At 45.9% G+C, this 16,837-nt stretch overlaps 1 protein-coding gene across 1 annotated transcript in view; it reads left to right on the top strand.

Annotated features, from left to right (window-relative positions):
- Positions 1 to 500: 500 nt before the first annotated feature.
- XPO4 (exportin 4) overlaps positions 501 to 16,837 on the top strand; it is a 78,299-nt gene continuing 61,962 nt past the window's right edge. Inside the window, exon 1 of the mRNA XM_052671144.1 lies at positions 501 to 633. Within this exon, the coding sequence (XP_052527104.1) occupies positions 556 to 633 (78 nt within the window). The 5' untranslated portion in view covers positions 501 to 555. The remainder of the gene's footprint in view (positions 634 to 16,837) is intronic.

Raw genomic sequence — 16,837 nt, 5'->3', positions numbered from 1 at the left:
AGGCACAGCCCGAGTCCCTGTGCTCCTGCAGATGTGCAGCTTCTCTCCTGGACGCTCTCTAGAGGTGATGCCATCCAGTAACCCCCATCTGGATAACACGAGGTGAGCTCCAGACGGAGTTACACGTGAAGTCCAGAGATTTCCATCCCTTGCAAACCTCCTCGGGCTCTCACTTGCGCTAACCACAAGGCAGTTACAACTTCGGAAAGTCGCAGCCTACGTTCTCCATTCCCTACCACGACCTACAACCGCATCCCCGGACCCTCTCACGCGGCGCCGCGGCGGCCTCCAACCGGCGGCGTAGCGGCGGCTCCGCCCCGGGCGCACCGCGTGCTCGAGGCCCGCCCCGGAGGCGGTCTGGCGGCGGCGGGAGGAAGGCGCGCAGGGGCGGGGGCCTCGTCCGGCGGGCCCTGGCTGGCGGCCGGCGGTCACGCTGCCTCCGGCGCCGCCGCCGCTTCGCCTCCGCGCCGGGGCCGCGCCGCGCCGCGCCCGGGATTGGCTGGGCGGCCGCGTCGTCCCAGAATGCAGCGCATGGCGCGTCATTGAAGAGAGACCATGATGGCGGCGGCCGTGGCGGCAGGGGGGGCCCCCGAGGTGATCGCCCAGCTGGAGAACGCGGCCAAAGTGCTGATGGTGAGGCGGCCGGCCGGCGCCGCCGCTCCCCTTTCCCTTCCCTTCTTCTCCGTCCCCGTCCTCCCTCCGCCGGATCGACCCTCCTTCCCCCCAGTGCCCGCGGGTCCACCCGGGGCGCGCTGCCCGCCGCTTGGAGCCGGGCAGGGGCGGGCCGCGCCGCTCCGCTTCCGGAGCTCTCCCGGGGCCGGAGGGAGCGCGGCACCTGGGGGAGCGGGATGCTGCCGGGCCGGGCCCGGCGGTGCGCGGCGGGCGCTGGGCACCTTGCCGCTGCGGGGTGAGGCCGCGGCGCGGGGCACGCAGCCGGCCCGGCGGTGGGTCGCGCCGAGACGCGGCGTTCTGCGCCGCGTAAAAGTTTTTCGTCCCCGTGGACGTAAAGCGGCGCGCTGCCCCGCGCCGTCCTTCGTGCGGAGCTGCGTGATGTCCCGCGCGCCGCGGAGCGTGGCGGCGGCGCTGGGCTGGCTGGGTACTGCTCTCGGGAGTATCCGGAGTCCGAGATGGTGCGGTGTTTCCAGTGCTTTGTGTCTGTGCTAGGGAGCCCGGTGCTGCGTGCCCCCCGGCCTGGCAGTGCCACCGAGGGAACGCGTTGTGGTGTAGTGTTAATAAAAGTGCTGGTACTGGGAGAAAGTGCCAGGCTCCTATGGCACTGCTTGCGTTCCCGATGAAGAGCAGATGCGGGTTTTAGGATCTTTGGTGATAAAGGTAATGGGCACACAGCTGGCTGAACGTGAGCCAGCAGTGTGCCCAGGTGGCTAAGATGGCCAACGGTATCCTGGCTTGTACTAGCAATAGTGCAGTGAACAGGAGCAGGAAGGGGATCATCCTTCTGCACTCATCTCTGGTGGGGCGACACCTCGAGTGCCGTGTCCAGTTTTGGGCCCCTCACTATATTGGAAGAAAGATATTGAGGCCCTGGAATGTGTCCTTCTCTGGGCAGTGGAGCTGTGAAGGCACTGAAGCACATGAATTTTTATGGGGAGCAGCTGAGGGATCTGAGATTGTTCAGTCTGGAGAAGAGGAGGCTCAGGGGAGACCTTACTGTGCTCTACAGCACCTGAAGGGAGGTTGTGTTGAGGTGAAGGTCAGCTCTTCTCCCAGGTAACAGTGATAGGAGGAGACGCAAATGGCCTCAGGTTGAGCCAGGGAAGGTTCTTAGAAACAGTGGTGAGGCACAGGCTGCCCAGGGAGGTGGTGCAGTCATCATTTCTGGAGGTATTCAAGAAATGTGGAGATGTGGAACTGAGGGACGTGGTTAGTGGGCATGGTTTGATGGTAAGGCTGGGTAATCTTAGTGGTCTTTTCCAACCTTAATGATTATGTGATCTCTCCCACTCTTCCTCCAGCCTACATCTGTGTGAACATGGACTCGTTGCAGCTCTTAGCTGCTGCTTTGCTTGTTGTAGTTTTTTTTCCACTGTTGCTCTCAGAAGACCCATGGGCAGCATGAAAATGGCAGGAGTCAGTTAAGTCCCTGCTCCCGCTGAAGCCATGTGAAGCAGTCATTTCTGGAGAAGCCCACACCAAGCCTGGGGCTGGCCACGGAGGCTGCAAGAGCTGCTCAGGGTTCTGCCCTGTGCTCTGTGTTTCTGGGGGTCTCTGGGGCTCCTTGGAAGAGCTCAACCTGGCTGCTGTGAGGCTTATGGTGCTCGGTATAGGGCCCTAGCCCTGAAGTGCTGTGCATGCTGTGTCCACACCTTCTCAGCAGCTGTGAGCAAACTGCAAAATCCTGCTGCAGGATTGCACCTGGGTAGTGATAACCTTCATTTACATTTTCTCTGCCCTTTGGTGAGATCTGTGAAGGGTCTTTTGGGAGCTGGGGGCAGTGGGTAATGATGTGTGGCAGTTGGGAGGCACAAAGCCAACAACATGATAGGATTAGTTTGAAAGGTGAAAAATACCTTAGGGGAGGGTGGTGAAACTGGTGCTGATAGTGGAGGCGTCTGGGGACTGGCACCTTGGAGGGAGTCATAGCTGAAAACTGGGAGAGGGCAGAGCTGTGAATGCTTGAAGAGGGCAGGGAATGGCCAGGAGACTGGGGGAGGAGATGTCACCCTGGGCAGGTGACACTGGCAACAGGCTTGGTCCTCTGCATGACTGTGAGGACACCAGAGGAGCTGCGTGGTAGCAGAGCAGGGAGTCGTCGTAGTTTGCATCATTTCATACTGAAATACTGAGCTGTAGGGGAATTGAGGACTAGAGGAATTCAGGTATGCTAATAATAATTATAAAATAAAAAAAAAGTAAAAACATTTAATTAACCTTCCTTGAGGGTAAGTATTGACTACTTTGAACTCTCAAAATCTCTGATATTAGATGTTTTGATAATTCTATTTTTATTGCTCTGGGTGAGTAGAGATTTGCTTTGGAAAACTACTTTCTGTGTATCAGGTATGGGATATGTTTATTCTGACCTCACAAACTGCTGATCCTTATGGGCCTTACAGACCATGGTATGCAGCTTGTGAGAAGTGGAAGGATGTCAGTCTATTCTCTCTCCTACAGCTGTTTAAGAGCCTTTGTCCTTTGTTGCTGTAATGCCTTTTGGCAGATTCTAGGTAGCCTTCGTTCAAAAGGCAGGATTTGCAAAAAGACTGAAGTTTGGTGCAAGTTAGAGCTGTTAAAAAGATAAGTCTGAGTTGTCATTAGCTTCCAAATATGGCTTTGAATGCCAGTCCTATAGCGGGGTTCTTTGGTGTGTGCATTTGTCATATTAAAAAGCAGGCACTTGTGAAACTTGATTCCTTTTCAAACTGTGTGTGTTTGAAGCTCCCCACAGTGCCTCATAACTTAAAACCTGATGTGCTGTGGAGCAGTGCCATGACTGATGTGTGCCTTTGCTCTGAGTGACTTCGGCTCAGTGAGGGCCATGCATAGCTGTGTCTGTATGAACCAAGCTTAGAGCAGTGCTGCTGTGTTTCCAAACAGCACGGCATCCCTTGGCTGTAACATATGGATTCCATCTCTTATGTCCTGTTTAGCTCAGGTGGTAATTAGTGCTGAATGTAATTAGTACCAGTTAAGCACTGTTTTAATAACTGCCTTTGTGGATTAGGAGGATAAGTTGCACCATCTTGAAGGTTTTTTCCAACCGAAATAACTGTGATTAAGGAAAGACATGTGTACTTCATCCTGTAGGTGATGGAATCTGAAGCGTGCATAAGACTTCAGGTACTGCTGACAGATTGCAGCTGTTTGAGCAAATGATGTTCTCTGTCACATACATCTGAATTCACGGCTCCCAGCTGGTTCTTGCCTGGCCCCTTCTGGGAAGGGATGTTCTGTTCCCACCTGCAGTTCCACCTTCTCCCTTGTGACCCTGTGCTGAACATATTAATATTGCAAAGAGGACACAGGAATTAAGCAAGGGAATGGATTTCTGTCAGGTTAGCAAGATGAATTGGTGATCTCTGCAGCCATTTAAATTGCAGAGCTAGCACAAGGAAGGGGCTGAAATTAGATTGTTGGACATGTGCAGGGCTGCTGTGCCCCATTAGCACTGCTGAGCTGTCAGCTTGGCTCCATTGCATCATACACCTTCACTGTAAAATTAACTTGCCAGCTCAGGCTGGCTGGGTACTGGAAATGCCAGGCTTTCCTTAGAGATGCATAGTGAAAAGACAAGAGGTTACAGGTTTCAGAGAGGGAAATTCCAGCTGCACAGAAGGAAGAAATTTGCACAGTAAGCGTGTCTGGGGGAGGCAGTGAAGCAGGCTGCCTGCTATGGGATCTCTCATCTTTGGGGAAATCTAAAACTTGACTGAATGATACCGTGAGCAACCTGATCCAACTTTGAAGCACGTTCTCTTTTTGGCAGCAGTTTGAGCTGAGCAGTGTGCAGAGGTCCCTGTCATCCTCAGCTCTTCTGTGTGGTGTGGTTTCATTAAAGGGTGGGTTCTAGAACACCTGAGCGAAGGCTTTTGCAGAATTCTCTTATTAACACATTTAAAAATGTTCTGGTCTTTTGGGGGCTGACAGTGGAGGGAATTCATACATTTTTCTCTTCTTGGGGACTTCTCTGTTTGGGATGTCTGTTGTCCTTCCAAGGGGGATGTCAGGATGAAGCTGATAGTCTGACAGTGTCAAACTAAGTTCTCTTTCAGATGTTTCAGTAAGTTGGTAGAACAGCAGCATAAAGGAGCATGTCAGTATTCTTAAAACTTTATAACAAATTGTTTGTAACATCTGTCCTGACAGTTTGTAGGGGGTTTTCTTTTCACCTGCCTTCCTTGGAGTTCAGGGATGTGACACTCCTCCTTCCACAAAGAAGTTCCGTTTCTCATGGCATCTTGTCTTCTCTGGGGCAGTTTCTCAGATTTTGACTCTTGAGTAATAGTAAAGATGAGAGGAAGAGATGGAGCAGCTCTGATTATATTATAGCAGGTTACCTGTTGGAAGGAATCCAGACTAATGAATCATTTCAATGCTGAGACTTGCTGAAGTCTTCCAGGTCATCATCTGGCAAGGCTAGCTGGATATATGCCGTAATATTATGGCTGGATTAGACCAGACCTCTGCCCACCTGAGTTCTGTTTCCAACAGTAACCTGTGGCCGCTGATTTAGAAGAAAGACCTGAAAAAAAAAAAAAGGTACTGGTATGTACTTCACCATGTTAAAGTTAGTATTTTTCAAGAGCTCTAGGTAGCATTATTGTTTATAATGACTGTTGATGAACTTCTCACAGAATGGCCAGGGTTGGAAGGGACTTCAAGGATCATGAATCTCCAAACCCCCTGCCACATGCAGGGCCACCAAACTCCCCATTTAATACTAGACCAGGCTGCCCAGGGCCCCATCCAATGTGGCCTTGAACACCTCCAGGGACACAACCTCTCTGGGCAGCCTGTTCCAGCACTTCACTACTCTCTCTGTAAAGAACTTCCCCCTGACTGGAAGGAGAATTTTGCCCTGACATCCAACCTAAATCTTCCCTCTCTCAACTTAAAATCATTTCCCCTTGTCCTGCTGTTATCTACCCTTTCAAAGGGTTGGTTCCCCTCCTTTTTGTAGGCTCCCTTTAGGTACTGAAAGGCTGCAATGAGGTCACCCTGCAGCCTTCTCCAGACTGAACAAGCCTGTTATCATAGGGAAGGTGCTCCAGTCCCCTGATCATCTTTGTGGCTCTCCTCGGGACCCTCCCCAACAGCTCCCTGTCTTTCTTGTATTGGGGGCCCCAGAGCTCTACACAGTCCTCCAGATGGGGCCTCACAAGAACAGAGTAGAAGGGGACAATCACCTCCCTGTCCCTGCTGGCCACCCTTCTTCTCACCCCTGATGGAGCCCAGGATACCATTTGCCTTCTGAGCTGCAAGAGCACACTGCTGGCTCATGTTAAGTTTTTCATCTATCAAGACCCCCAGATCCTTCTTCACAGGGCTGCTCTCAAGGATCACTCCTTCCAGTCTGTACGGATGCCTGGCATTCCTCCGCCCAAGTGCAAAACTCTGCACTTGGCCGTGTTGAACCTCATCAGGTTCACCCTGGCCCACCTTTCCAGCCTCTCGAGGTCCGTCTGAATGGCATCCCTTCCTTCCACCATGCCAACCGCACCGCTCAGTGTTGTCAGCAAACTTGCTGAGGATGCACTCGATTCTGTCATCGATGTCATTGATAAAGATGTTAAAGAGCTCCAGTCCCAAGACAGACCCCTGGGGGACACCACTTGTTACCGTCCTCCACCTGGACATGGAGCCATTGATGACCACCCTCTGCCTGCAGCCTTTCCACCAGTTTCTTATCTATTGAGTGGTCCACCCATCAAATCACATCCCTCCAATTTGGAGATAAGGATGTGGTGGAGGACCATGTCAAAGGCCTTGCTCAAGTCCAGTAAATGACATCGGTCGCCTTTCCCCTGTCCACTGATGCTGTCACTCCATTATAGAAGGCCACCAGATTGGTCAAGCATGACCTTCCCCTGGTGAAGCCGTGCTGGCTGTCTTGGATCACACGCTTATTCCTTGTGTGCTCAAGCATGTCATCCAGGATGATCTGTTCCATGATCTTCCCAGGCACAGAGGTGAGACTCACCAGCCTGTAGTTCCCAGGGTCCTCCTTGCTCCCTTTCTTGAAAATGTGACAGTGAAGACAGTGACCCTTCTTCCAGTCATCTGGCACCTCACCAGTCAGCCATCACTTTCCAAATATGATGGAGAGCAGCTCAGCAACCACCTCAGCCAGCTCCTCCAGAACCCTGGGATGCACTGCAGCTTTTTTTCCATTAACGTATCTGGTTGTTTCTGGAATATGTATTTACTTTTCTTATTTTTTGCATTATATCTGTCTAGCAGTAATGAGTTTCACTTGTGTTAGAGGGAGGGAACAGCCCAAAGCATTGTTTTACTTCAGAGAAGTCTGCTGTTTGATCATCTAATTCATTCTTGAATTATGAGAAATAGCAAGTAGTTGGGTTTTCTTCTTCTGTCCTTGAATTTTTGTAGCTCTCTGCCATATTGTGCTCTCCAGTTACCTTTTATATTCAGTCAGTTTTTCATGTAGGAGACGCCTCTAATTATCCCTGTGTTCCTCTGTAGCATTTTAGGTTTGTGATACTTTTTAAGATGTGCTGACCAGAATTGCATTCTTCTGCAGTGTGGGAGCATGAAGACTTTAGATGGTTGTAGATTTTTAGGGTGGGAATACAGAATTATACCTAACAGTATTTAACATTACACTTCTTTACTTCAGGTCATCGAGGTGGTGTTTTCAGCCATGCTCGAGCAGTCCAGATCTTCTGGAATTGCACTAAATAACTTAGAGTCCATCAGTGTGCATGTATGGTTTTCCTGCCTTTTGCTTGAGAACTGCTATGGTGGATGCATTTTACAGTTCTCACAGTTCAGATTGAGTTGAGGAGATGAGAACATGCAGTGCACAACATGCTAATGAAACTTCTACCTGGGAGCGAACGTGCATGGAGTGTACCCAAAGCATGCAGTGCTAAGGGTGAGAAATTGAGAACAGGAATGTGAAGGTTGGTGCTGGTTCTGAGATCTTTGGCAAACAAACCCAGCATCTAGTGAAACGGGATTCTTCGTGCTTGGGGAGGAGGATTCATCTTTTGAGCTAGTGATATTTCATGCTCGTTGGATATGTCAGTATTGCTTTAACATGTTTTTATGTTTAGTTCATGTTGTTAATGAAAATTCTGGGTGTCTGCATCTGGAATTGTCTACTGGGGAGCTTCATTAGCTGATGACTCCATCTGGATAATTGCTCTGCTGCTACCTACTGTTGTCTTCCCTTTAACCTGCTTCCTGAGTCTTATCCTTGTTGGAATAATCTGTGTTCATTAGTTAATTAACAACTTTCCATATGGAGGGGTGGGAGAAATCCTCTTGATAATTAAGTTGAGCTGATGCTGTCACAAACACCTAAGTAATACATTCCTTTCCATGAATTTCTGACATGGTTTTATTACTGAAAATTCTGTCTGGATTAGGTGTACCTGAGTGTTCTTCTGCTTGTATTTCCTGGCCTGATGCAAGGGTGGGATTTGATTATCATGTTTTCTTCCATTTTTCCCTTAGTAAAATGCATTCCTCATTGTGGCAGTTGTTCAGTGCTGCCCTTGGCTTTGCCCAGACATCAAGCAGCAGTGCACCACTGTGTGGCTGTTTGGGAATTGGATGCAGGGAGAAACAGAGTTGTCTTGTTTTAGCTGAAATTACTTTTGCTGCGTTGCATTATTAACAATTCTGCTACCTTGACTGAGATGAAGAAGGTTGTCTCTCCAAAATAAACTTTGGTCAAATTGTGCTGTTCAGCCCCTTAGCAAGATAAACTTGTTTTCAGATCCAGGCTATTTTATGGGGTTGGGTTTTTTTGTTATATTTTTAATGGAAAATGTATCTGAAGTTATTTGGCATAGTATAGGAGCAAGTGAATGAGATTTTATAGCCTGTGTTACTCCGAGTCAGGTAAGCTTCTTCAGTGGTGCCTACTGGCTTACAACTGACAGAACTGTGGAAGTGAATACTCAGAAAGACCGAAGGTGTATCATGATTTGTGTTCAGTATTTCTCTTCCTGCAATCCAGTTGTGTTATATGCTGTGCAAAATGGTAGGGGCATTGAAAATGCCTCTCATCACAGGGTCGCGTGTACTTCCTTTGTGACTGTGAAATCAATAAGGAGCATAAAGGTGTTTTGCCATGGAATTTGTCTGACAGCAGAGCCTGAGGTTTCACAGGGCTTTCCAAGGTGAAGAACATCTGCAGTCCCAGGCTGGTAAATGCCATGCAGATATTGGCTGTGTTGTCAGGGAAGCCTAAACAAGTCCAGCAGCGAATGAGTGAAGAAAACCATTACGTGCCTTTTTGCTGGCTTAGTTATCTGCTACTCTGGTGAGCTGGACTGAGCTGGACTTCTCTTACAGAAAGACCTGTCTGTTGCCAAAGCTAGGATGAGATAACATTAGTAATGTGTGACTAGTAGTGGAAAGGAGGTGGCATATCTGGAAGGTGAGGAGGGAGGGCTCCAGCTCTACATTGCCTTACTGGTGCTGCAGCTTTGGTGTTTTGCTAAGGCAATGCCTGTTCACAACTGTTAGCATAGACCAGGATCCCATTGCTAGGAAGGAGAAGGGTAACACTAGCATTCTTTGTAGATGTTTTTGATATCTCTTAGTGGGAAGAGTTTTTCAGAAACGGGTATTTGGTAGCTTTTAAGACACTGAGGGGTGGTTGAGGCACGTTGAATTGGTGTTTGTTTTTTTTCAGGCTGCTTTGGAAGGAGCTTGACTCTTTCACATCCCAAGTGAATATCTCAGCTGCTGGGATTTTTCACATGGAGGAGGGCAGAGGTGACTTCCAGAGTTCACACAGCAGGTTGCAGCATCATTAATACAGAGTCTGAAGATCTGACAGTTGGGACAGTACTCCTGAGGCTGGTGTGTTGGCCTGTGCTCAAACTGTTGAGTTATGATCTCCTTTTATAATAATATTGCAATTAACAATAATTATTGTTAATGGTGTTAGTTACACAAATGGTATAGATGCTAACCTTACAACAGAAACAGTCGTGTAACTACAACCCATGATGGCTGTGGTAGGTATGCACTGATCCATTGCTGCAGAAATGCAGTCTTTCTATTACGTGGCAGCACAGAATAAATCGGACTGTTGTGCAGCCTGGCTGGAGACAGGGAGAGGCTGCACGTGTTGGTGATATGGGACAAGTGGGCCAGCGTGGGCACCTCTCTCAGCAGCACGTGGTCAGCTCTGGCAGACCTGTCTCTCTGCTGTTAGTCTCACTTTACAGCTTGGTTAGTTTCCTCTTGTGTTACACACCTGATCTTACAGGTACATTTAGTACTCTTGTCAGTGGTAGACTTAATGAGAAGTCCTCTGTAGCGGGGTTTGTGTACTTATGTGTGTGTAGTAGAGTAGAGTATGTGTGTGTGTAGTGGAGTAACTGGAGATCCTGAAATGGGAGGCCCGATCCATGGGATCTATCTCTGATGCAACAGGACTGCAGCCTTGGGGGAAAAGAAAAAAGATGTTTTCCCTTCTTGTGTCGCTTGACTACAGGTGCTGGTTTGATACTAGGTGCCTTAAAGCTGAATTTGTGTGTTGTTAAAGCAGTGGCTGAAAAACTTTACCCTGATCCTATGTTCGCAGAGCTTATGCCATTTTCTGCACTGATCATACATTTGATCTTTTTCCCCCTTAAGGTTACAGCCATTCACACTTAGGTGAGCACTATTATCTCTTCAGTCACAGGCTTCTACTCTTACTTCACTAATAACATTGGCCTTAGGTTGATTCTGTTTGACTTCTCTATCAACCATGCTTTTTTGGTAGCTTCTTAGATGGCTAAAGTCCTGTATCATCATTGAGAGAATGTAAGGGGTTAACAGATTATGTGCATATCTCTTTTTCTGATGGAAAAAAACATGAATAGAGGTTTCCCTACTTGTTGACAACAACAAAACCCAGCTTCCCAAAACCAAACATGTTGCTTTCTGAGGAATAGGGGAGGCTTAGCTGCAATACTGTTAGTGTGTGAGGTTGTCTTAAATGGGATTGAGAACAGAAGCTGGGTTAGCTTCAGGATGGTGAATTGTTTATCGGAGAATATAGAAATATAACATTTTAGTATTGAAGAAATCATAATAATGTGTCAGGAGCTATTCTGATGGTTGTATTACAATAACACTGTCTTTAACAGCAATAAGAAAAAGTATGTAAAGATAAGCACATTTTACTTGCAGTCATTTTTCAGTGAGCATGTGGAGCCCTGGCACTGTTCGGAGTTTGAGGTTTAGGTAACTCGCCCTGGTTTTTTGGAGTGAACTTGGACGTTTATTTTTAAGGGAGTCTATAAAAATTACCTCTTCTAAAGAAAACGGAAGCCCAAAATGTCTGCATATTAAAGAAAAAGATTTTATTTTCATAGAAGTGCTTTTTGAAGATCCTCTGCAAATATGTACTGCATGACTGCCCGTCTGTACGTGAGGTGGGGGATGAATAGAGACACAAACTTCAGTAACACACGGTTCAAGTTATGCGTGCAAGAGCAGAACAAATTAGTAAAATGCAGTAAAAATAAATGGCATCCTGTGTTCTAAAGTGTATATAGTACTAAATTTCGTGTTTCTGTAGTTATATTTCTGATACGAGTGTTGTTTCTCATGTGTATTTTACCTGTCTGTAAGTTTCCATTAATAACAGTTAAAAGCTTTTGGTAAAAACACTTGGTATTTCAAGGCTTGTGATTTTGATAATACACGAAGCTAGAGGAGTTTTCCATATCAAACTGGGTTGTGCTTTGAAACTTTTAAAATTTATGTCACTTTTAATCAGCTCCCTCAAATTAACTATACTGGGGTGGAAAGGTTTTGAAATGTTAGCAAGGGTAGTGGAGAAGGAAGTGCTAAAACCTCAGTTCTGGAGCTGGGCAGCTGGCTGACATGTAGGCCTTTCCTCTGTAACTTGGTGGGAGGAAATGCCTTTTTGATGAGAAGCAAACTTTGAGCAACAAAAAAATGTGTCGTTATCTCAGTTTAAGTCTTTCACAGAGTAGTGATGTCCAACTGGGTGTTGGCAGAGGTGTTTTAGCGTTGCGTAGGTGCCCTGCCACCGCTGCTGCCTCTGCCTCGCAGCCCGCATTGTGTGCCTGCTGTCCTTGGCAGGAGCACTGGCCTCCTTGGCCAGGTAGGTCTGTCAGTAGTTGCTGTAGCATGGGCTGTGGCACTGAGAGCTGCATGGTGCTTTCAGCCTCTTTTAGTCAGTTTGAGGAGCTCTAAACAGACGTGTGAGGTGGATATAATTGAGTGTGGATATAATTGCGTTTATCCTAAAGTTTTAACGCATGAGCAGTGTAGGAGTTGTGAGTGGCTTTTGCAGATGAACCCCTGCTGACTACTTGCAGATAATGTAACCAAGAACTGTAGAACCATGACAGGCTTTTCTGGCTCTATGTGAGTTTGCAAACTTGTTCTGTCTCAAGGTTCAAGCAGTGGCTCTTACCTCTGGGATCTCCTGCTCCATCTTGCTGTAGAAGGCTGTGTGTGAGGAAAACTAACACTGCCCTTGCAAAACAGGTGGTTATAGCTGTTGCTTCAACAAGTGTGATTGAAAATTGGGCAATGGGAAAAAACAGATGCTCCAGAACACTTCTGCTTCACTAAGAAGGCAGTTGCTGGCATTATTCGATGCATGGTTAGCCTAGTAAAGAGGCTATATACATCATGTAAATCTCAGCTTGTGAGCATTAGGAAATGAAGAGTGCCATCAGCAGTGTAATTGTGATCTGGTGTGTAGTGGGACAGGATCACAACAATGGCTCTTGACTTAAAATTTTGCCCTCAAATTCATTATCACAGTCCTGATTCTTGAGTTAAGCCTGTCTGTACTATCTTATACATATGGTAATTTGAAATATAGAGTTGAGCTACTTGAGTCTTCAAGCAGTGTCATCAAGGTGCAGGTGTGATTTCAGGTGCTGTGGATGTGTTGGGTTATATTCTACTTGCCAGCTGATCTAATTCCGCTGAAGCACTGCAACGTGCCATAGGTAAATTAACTGCCAGTTCCTGTGGTGATTTAAGAACCTGCCATCTAAGTCTTCCTGCCATCCAGGATAATGGACTTGGGGCCTCTAGTTGAGATCCATTTATTTTCCATGCCTCCTTGCAAGTCCTATTCACTCTTCAAGCAGCAGGTCTTGGGTTCCTGTTTGATGCTGAAAAGCAAGCATAAACACTGGGAGCTGTGTCCTCATGCAGCAACAGCTGTTTCCTCTGCAGACTGGTTATCACAAATTATGTATGTCAGATGTGTTGTGCAGGTAAACGGATGCTAATTTCAAGGAAGAACTTGTAGTTCTGTGTCTTTGAGGCTCAAATTGTTACTAGAAAAATAAAATCTCTGTAGTATTCATTGCTTATCTTAGATAGGAAGCTTGATCTCAGACATTTTGATGTTAATGGTAATCATTTACTTTGGCTCTCTCATCAATTAGCCTATATATATAGTATATAAATATAGACCATTGCAAAACTGAGGATAGATCTTATCACAGCCACAATCATGGAATAGAATCATGGAATCCTTTGAGTTGGAATAGACCTTTAAAGGCCATCTAGTCCAACTCCTCTGAATGAACAGGGACAGCACAGCTCTCAGGTTGCCCACGGTGTGATCCAGCCTCGCCTTGAAAGTCTCCAGGGACAAGGCATCAACCACATCTCTGGGCAACCTGTTCCAGTGCCTCACTGCCTTCACTGTAAACGATTTTTTCTTGATATATTTGTAAATGTATAAAATGTGTCTTCTGTTCTGCTTGCAGAAGATTGCATTAAGTAGTTAAGCTGCAAAATACAAAATTAAATCTGATGAGAAGAAAAAAATCCTATTGTTAAGTCTGCATGAAAGCAAGGTGGTGAAGAACAGATGTGTAGGAAGTAATTCCTTGAGCAGTCATGCATTTGTTCCAGATATAAATTGAAAAATACTGGGCACTCTGAAGTTTAAATAATTCAACTGATAATCAGTTTGGGGAATATTTTTTTTTTTTTTCATCCAGCATTTTTTTTTTAGTATCACTGTGTTGTTTCTATTGCACATCTGGTCAGAAGGCATCTATTGCATCTTTCTTGGCAATTTTCATAAACAACTTCATCTTTTAATTTGTTAAATGAGTTAGTGCTGTAATGTAAATGATTATCCCAAAGAGCAAGTGCAAAAGAAGTAACTGGAACATGTGTAGGTCGATCTGAAAATAATGCCTCCCATTTTTTTTTTTTTCCACTGAAACTAGAACAGACACAGTGAGCACAGTAACACTATGTGATGGAGCAGATTCTCTGCCACAAAGCACTGCCTTTCAACCATTAACAATGCATTTTCACCAGTAATGAACAAGATCTGCTTGCTGTGCTTGTAAAATTCTCCACCAGTGGAGGTAACCCATTGTTTCACAGTTGCTATGATGGCATTGTTGATAGGAAAGTGTTGCTTGTGCAGTTGCATCTTTCACTGATGGGAGTCAGATGGTGCCAAATCCAGACCGTGCGGTGAGTATGGTAGGACAGTCCAGCCTAGATTGGCAGTGTTCTCCATGGTCTTCAAACTGGCATGGGGCCTGGCGTTATCGTGTTGTCATCTTCTCTGGCCTGACTCTTAAAGTTCAAGCTTCAGCTTAGTCAACATCATAATGTAGCAGGAAGAGCTGATGGTCTCTTTGGGTTCCAAGAAATCCAGATCACCCCTTTCCTATCCCAGAAGAAGTGCGTATCACTTCACCCACTGAGGGCATCTTGAACTTTTTCTTTGATGGGGAATTTATGTCACCACTCCTTGGACTGCTATTTTGACTCCAGCTCATCACGATGACACCAGATCTTGTCACTGTTTACTATGCTAGCTAGGTTTTTCTGCATTAACTTAGCTATTGTTCAGGGCTTTCACTTCTGTTTAGTGACAGATCTGAACTGGACAGATGAAGCTGCTGTCAGTACCTGCTGTCTAAACTGCTTCCTGGCCTGGTGCCCACAGCACAAATGTCTCATCCACTTGTGGAGTGGTTACTGAATGCTGCTGCCACGCATCTCTGTGCAGCCTGACCTGTTGGCTGGTGGAAGCCTCTCCACAGGTGGGCCGGGCATCCCTGCGTGGTTAGGTGTTGTTTCCTGGACCATGGGGTGAGCAGCTGGGAGAGGAGCACTGCCTGTCATCCAGCTGTCTGCCTGACTATTGTATTTGAGCTCTCTGTTAACTGTTTTAGTAATGCAGATGATGGTTATTGAATGTGTTGTGATGGTAGGAAAAAACTCTAAACTGTCGGGTTGGAGACTGAATCTATGGATTGACTCCACAGCAGACAGGATGATGCGGTGTTGGGATGTTGCTTGCCATGACTTTGGTACAATTAAACATAAATGTCCTTATTCTAGAATCTCATTTTTCTGTAAAAATGCATATTCACTTACATAGAAGAGTGAATTTCCTAAGGTGGTCTTGCTTGTTTCTTTTAAGAGATGAAAGGTTTTCTTTGGATCTGGTAGTAGAGGAGGGAGTGTTGAGCATCCTAGTAGAAGTGCACAGTAAGTTAAGACTTTTCATTACTTAGATCTGTATAATGATTGTTTACATGGATGGAACAATATATTTAGCTTCCCTTAGCGCAACATGTGCACTACTCAAAAATATTGCTTGCTCTTGTATAATTCTGCTCATACTCACTGTCACATGGTATTCCCCTGCACATGCTTTGCAGGATTGCTCACGATCTCTCTGCTTTGCATATGGCTCCGTGTTGCTCAGCTCCATTGCTTGCAGGGAGGTGTTGGTGAGCCATCTGGGCTCCTTCACTCCGTGCCTTGCCTAGTGGTTGCTGTCAGCATGGTCCCAACCCAGTGGTGACCCTGCTGTCTGGGTGGCTCTTGCTTATCCTTGTATATTGGTACAGATTCAGTTTCTTGTCTTTTTTAGGCTTCCAGACATCCCTCTGGCAGAGTTTAGACACCATTTGGAAGAACAGCTAATGTGTTTAATTGCTTTTTCTAAGATGATAATGGCCCACAGGCTGCAGTTAGGGAACAGTTTTACCTTCCCTCTCGACTGCAGGGAAGGCAGATGCCCCTTTGTACCTAGGGAAGCTCACTTGGGGAGCTCAGGGTCAATTTCGTGAAGTCACACTGAATAGCAAGTTTCTTATTTCTACCCTTGTCTAGGTTGTGATTTACTTTTCTTGCAGACATAAACATTGCCTTTGGCAAGACAGTTTCTTCTTGGCATCAGTAGCAGCAGGTACAAGTAATTTGATCTGTTTTAAATACAAGAGAAGTTGCTCAGGCATATTTGCTTTTTCTTAATGCTTCTAGTGTTGAGGCTGTGCTGCTCATAGGAGACATTTTTTGTAGGTGGAAATGCTGTGGGTGTCAGCTTAAAACATTCCAGTGCACTTTTCCTGTCTTCTCTTAAAAAGCAGTGAAATCTGGAGGAGGACATGATTGTTCTTTATGCTGTGCTAATTTGCCCATTTCCCTCTGGGTAATTGCAGGAGGATGCTCAATTGGTTGTATTCTGTGCTGTCATGCCATAGCAGAAATCTGTGAAAAAGTAGAATTTGTCTCTAGCAAATTTTTCCATCTGCAAGGAATACATTTTGTTCATTTCGTTCCTAATTGCTTTTACATAATCATGGGTGATTTATTTTTGCTTTTTTTTTTTTTTGAAAAAATATGATGCAGAAATAAGTGCAAATTGGATAAGTAATACTTAAGGATCTCTTCAGTTGCTGATTTTTCAATAATATCACTGTCACTTGACTCTTAGAAGTGTTAATTGTAAGGTACTGTCACTGTCTAGAAGCGATTCATAAGTCTCTGATACTGAAGATCTTTGCATATTGGAAATGACATTGTTTTCTTAATCAGAAATGTGATGTTTTTCCTATCTGTATTGTTCAACATGAAATTGCCTGCCTAACTGGAGAGGGAAGGAGGTTTGCACCTTTTTCTTCTTTTCTTCAGCAAGTCCTCAGAAATAAGGAGAAGGTCTGAAAAAGCTGACAAGACCTCAAACGTGAATGTGGTGTGACTTCTTCAGCCTACTATTGGCAAATATTCCCACTTCAGACTTACAAAGATTGCAGCTGGTTCTCATGTCTTCGTTGCCTTCATTGCTTGGCATTTTCTGTCAGTGGTGAATCTTAGTTATATTTTTTGAAAGGTATATTACTGAGTTAGGAAATGCATGTACTAA

Source organism: Tympanuchus pallidicinctus, unplaced genomic scaffold (genome assembly GCF_026119805.1).
Source record: "Tympanuchus pallidicinctus isolate F22 unplaced genomic scaffold, pur_lepc_1.0 scaffold11, whole genome shotgun sequence".
Taxonomy (NCBI): Eukaryota; Metazoa; Chordata; class Aves; order Galliformes; family Phasianidae; genus Tympanuchus; species Tympanuchus pallidicinctus.
Note: the sequence above shows the minus strand (reverse complement) of the source record. Positions and strands in the feature narration are given on the sequence as shown.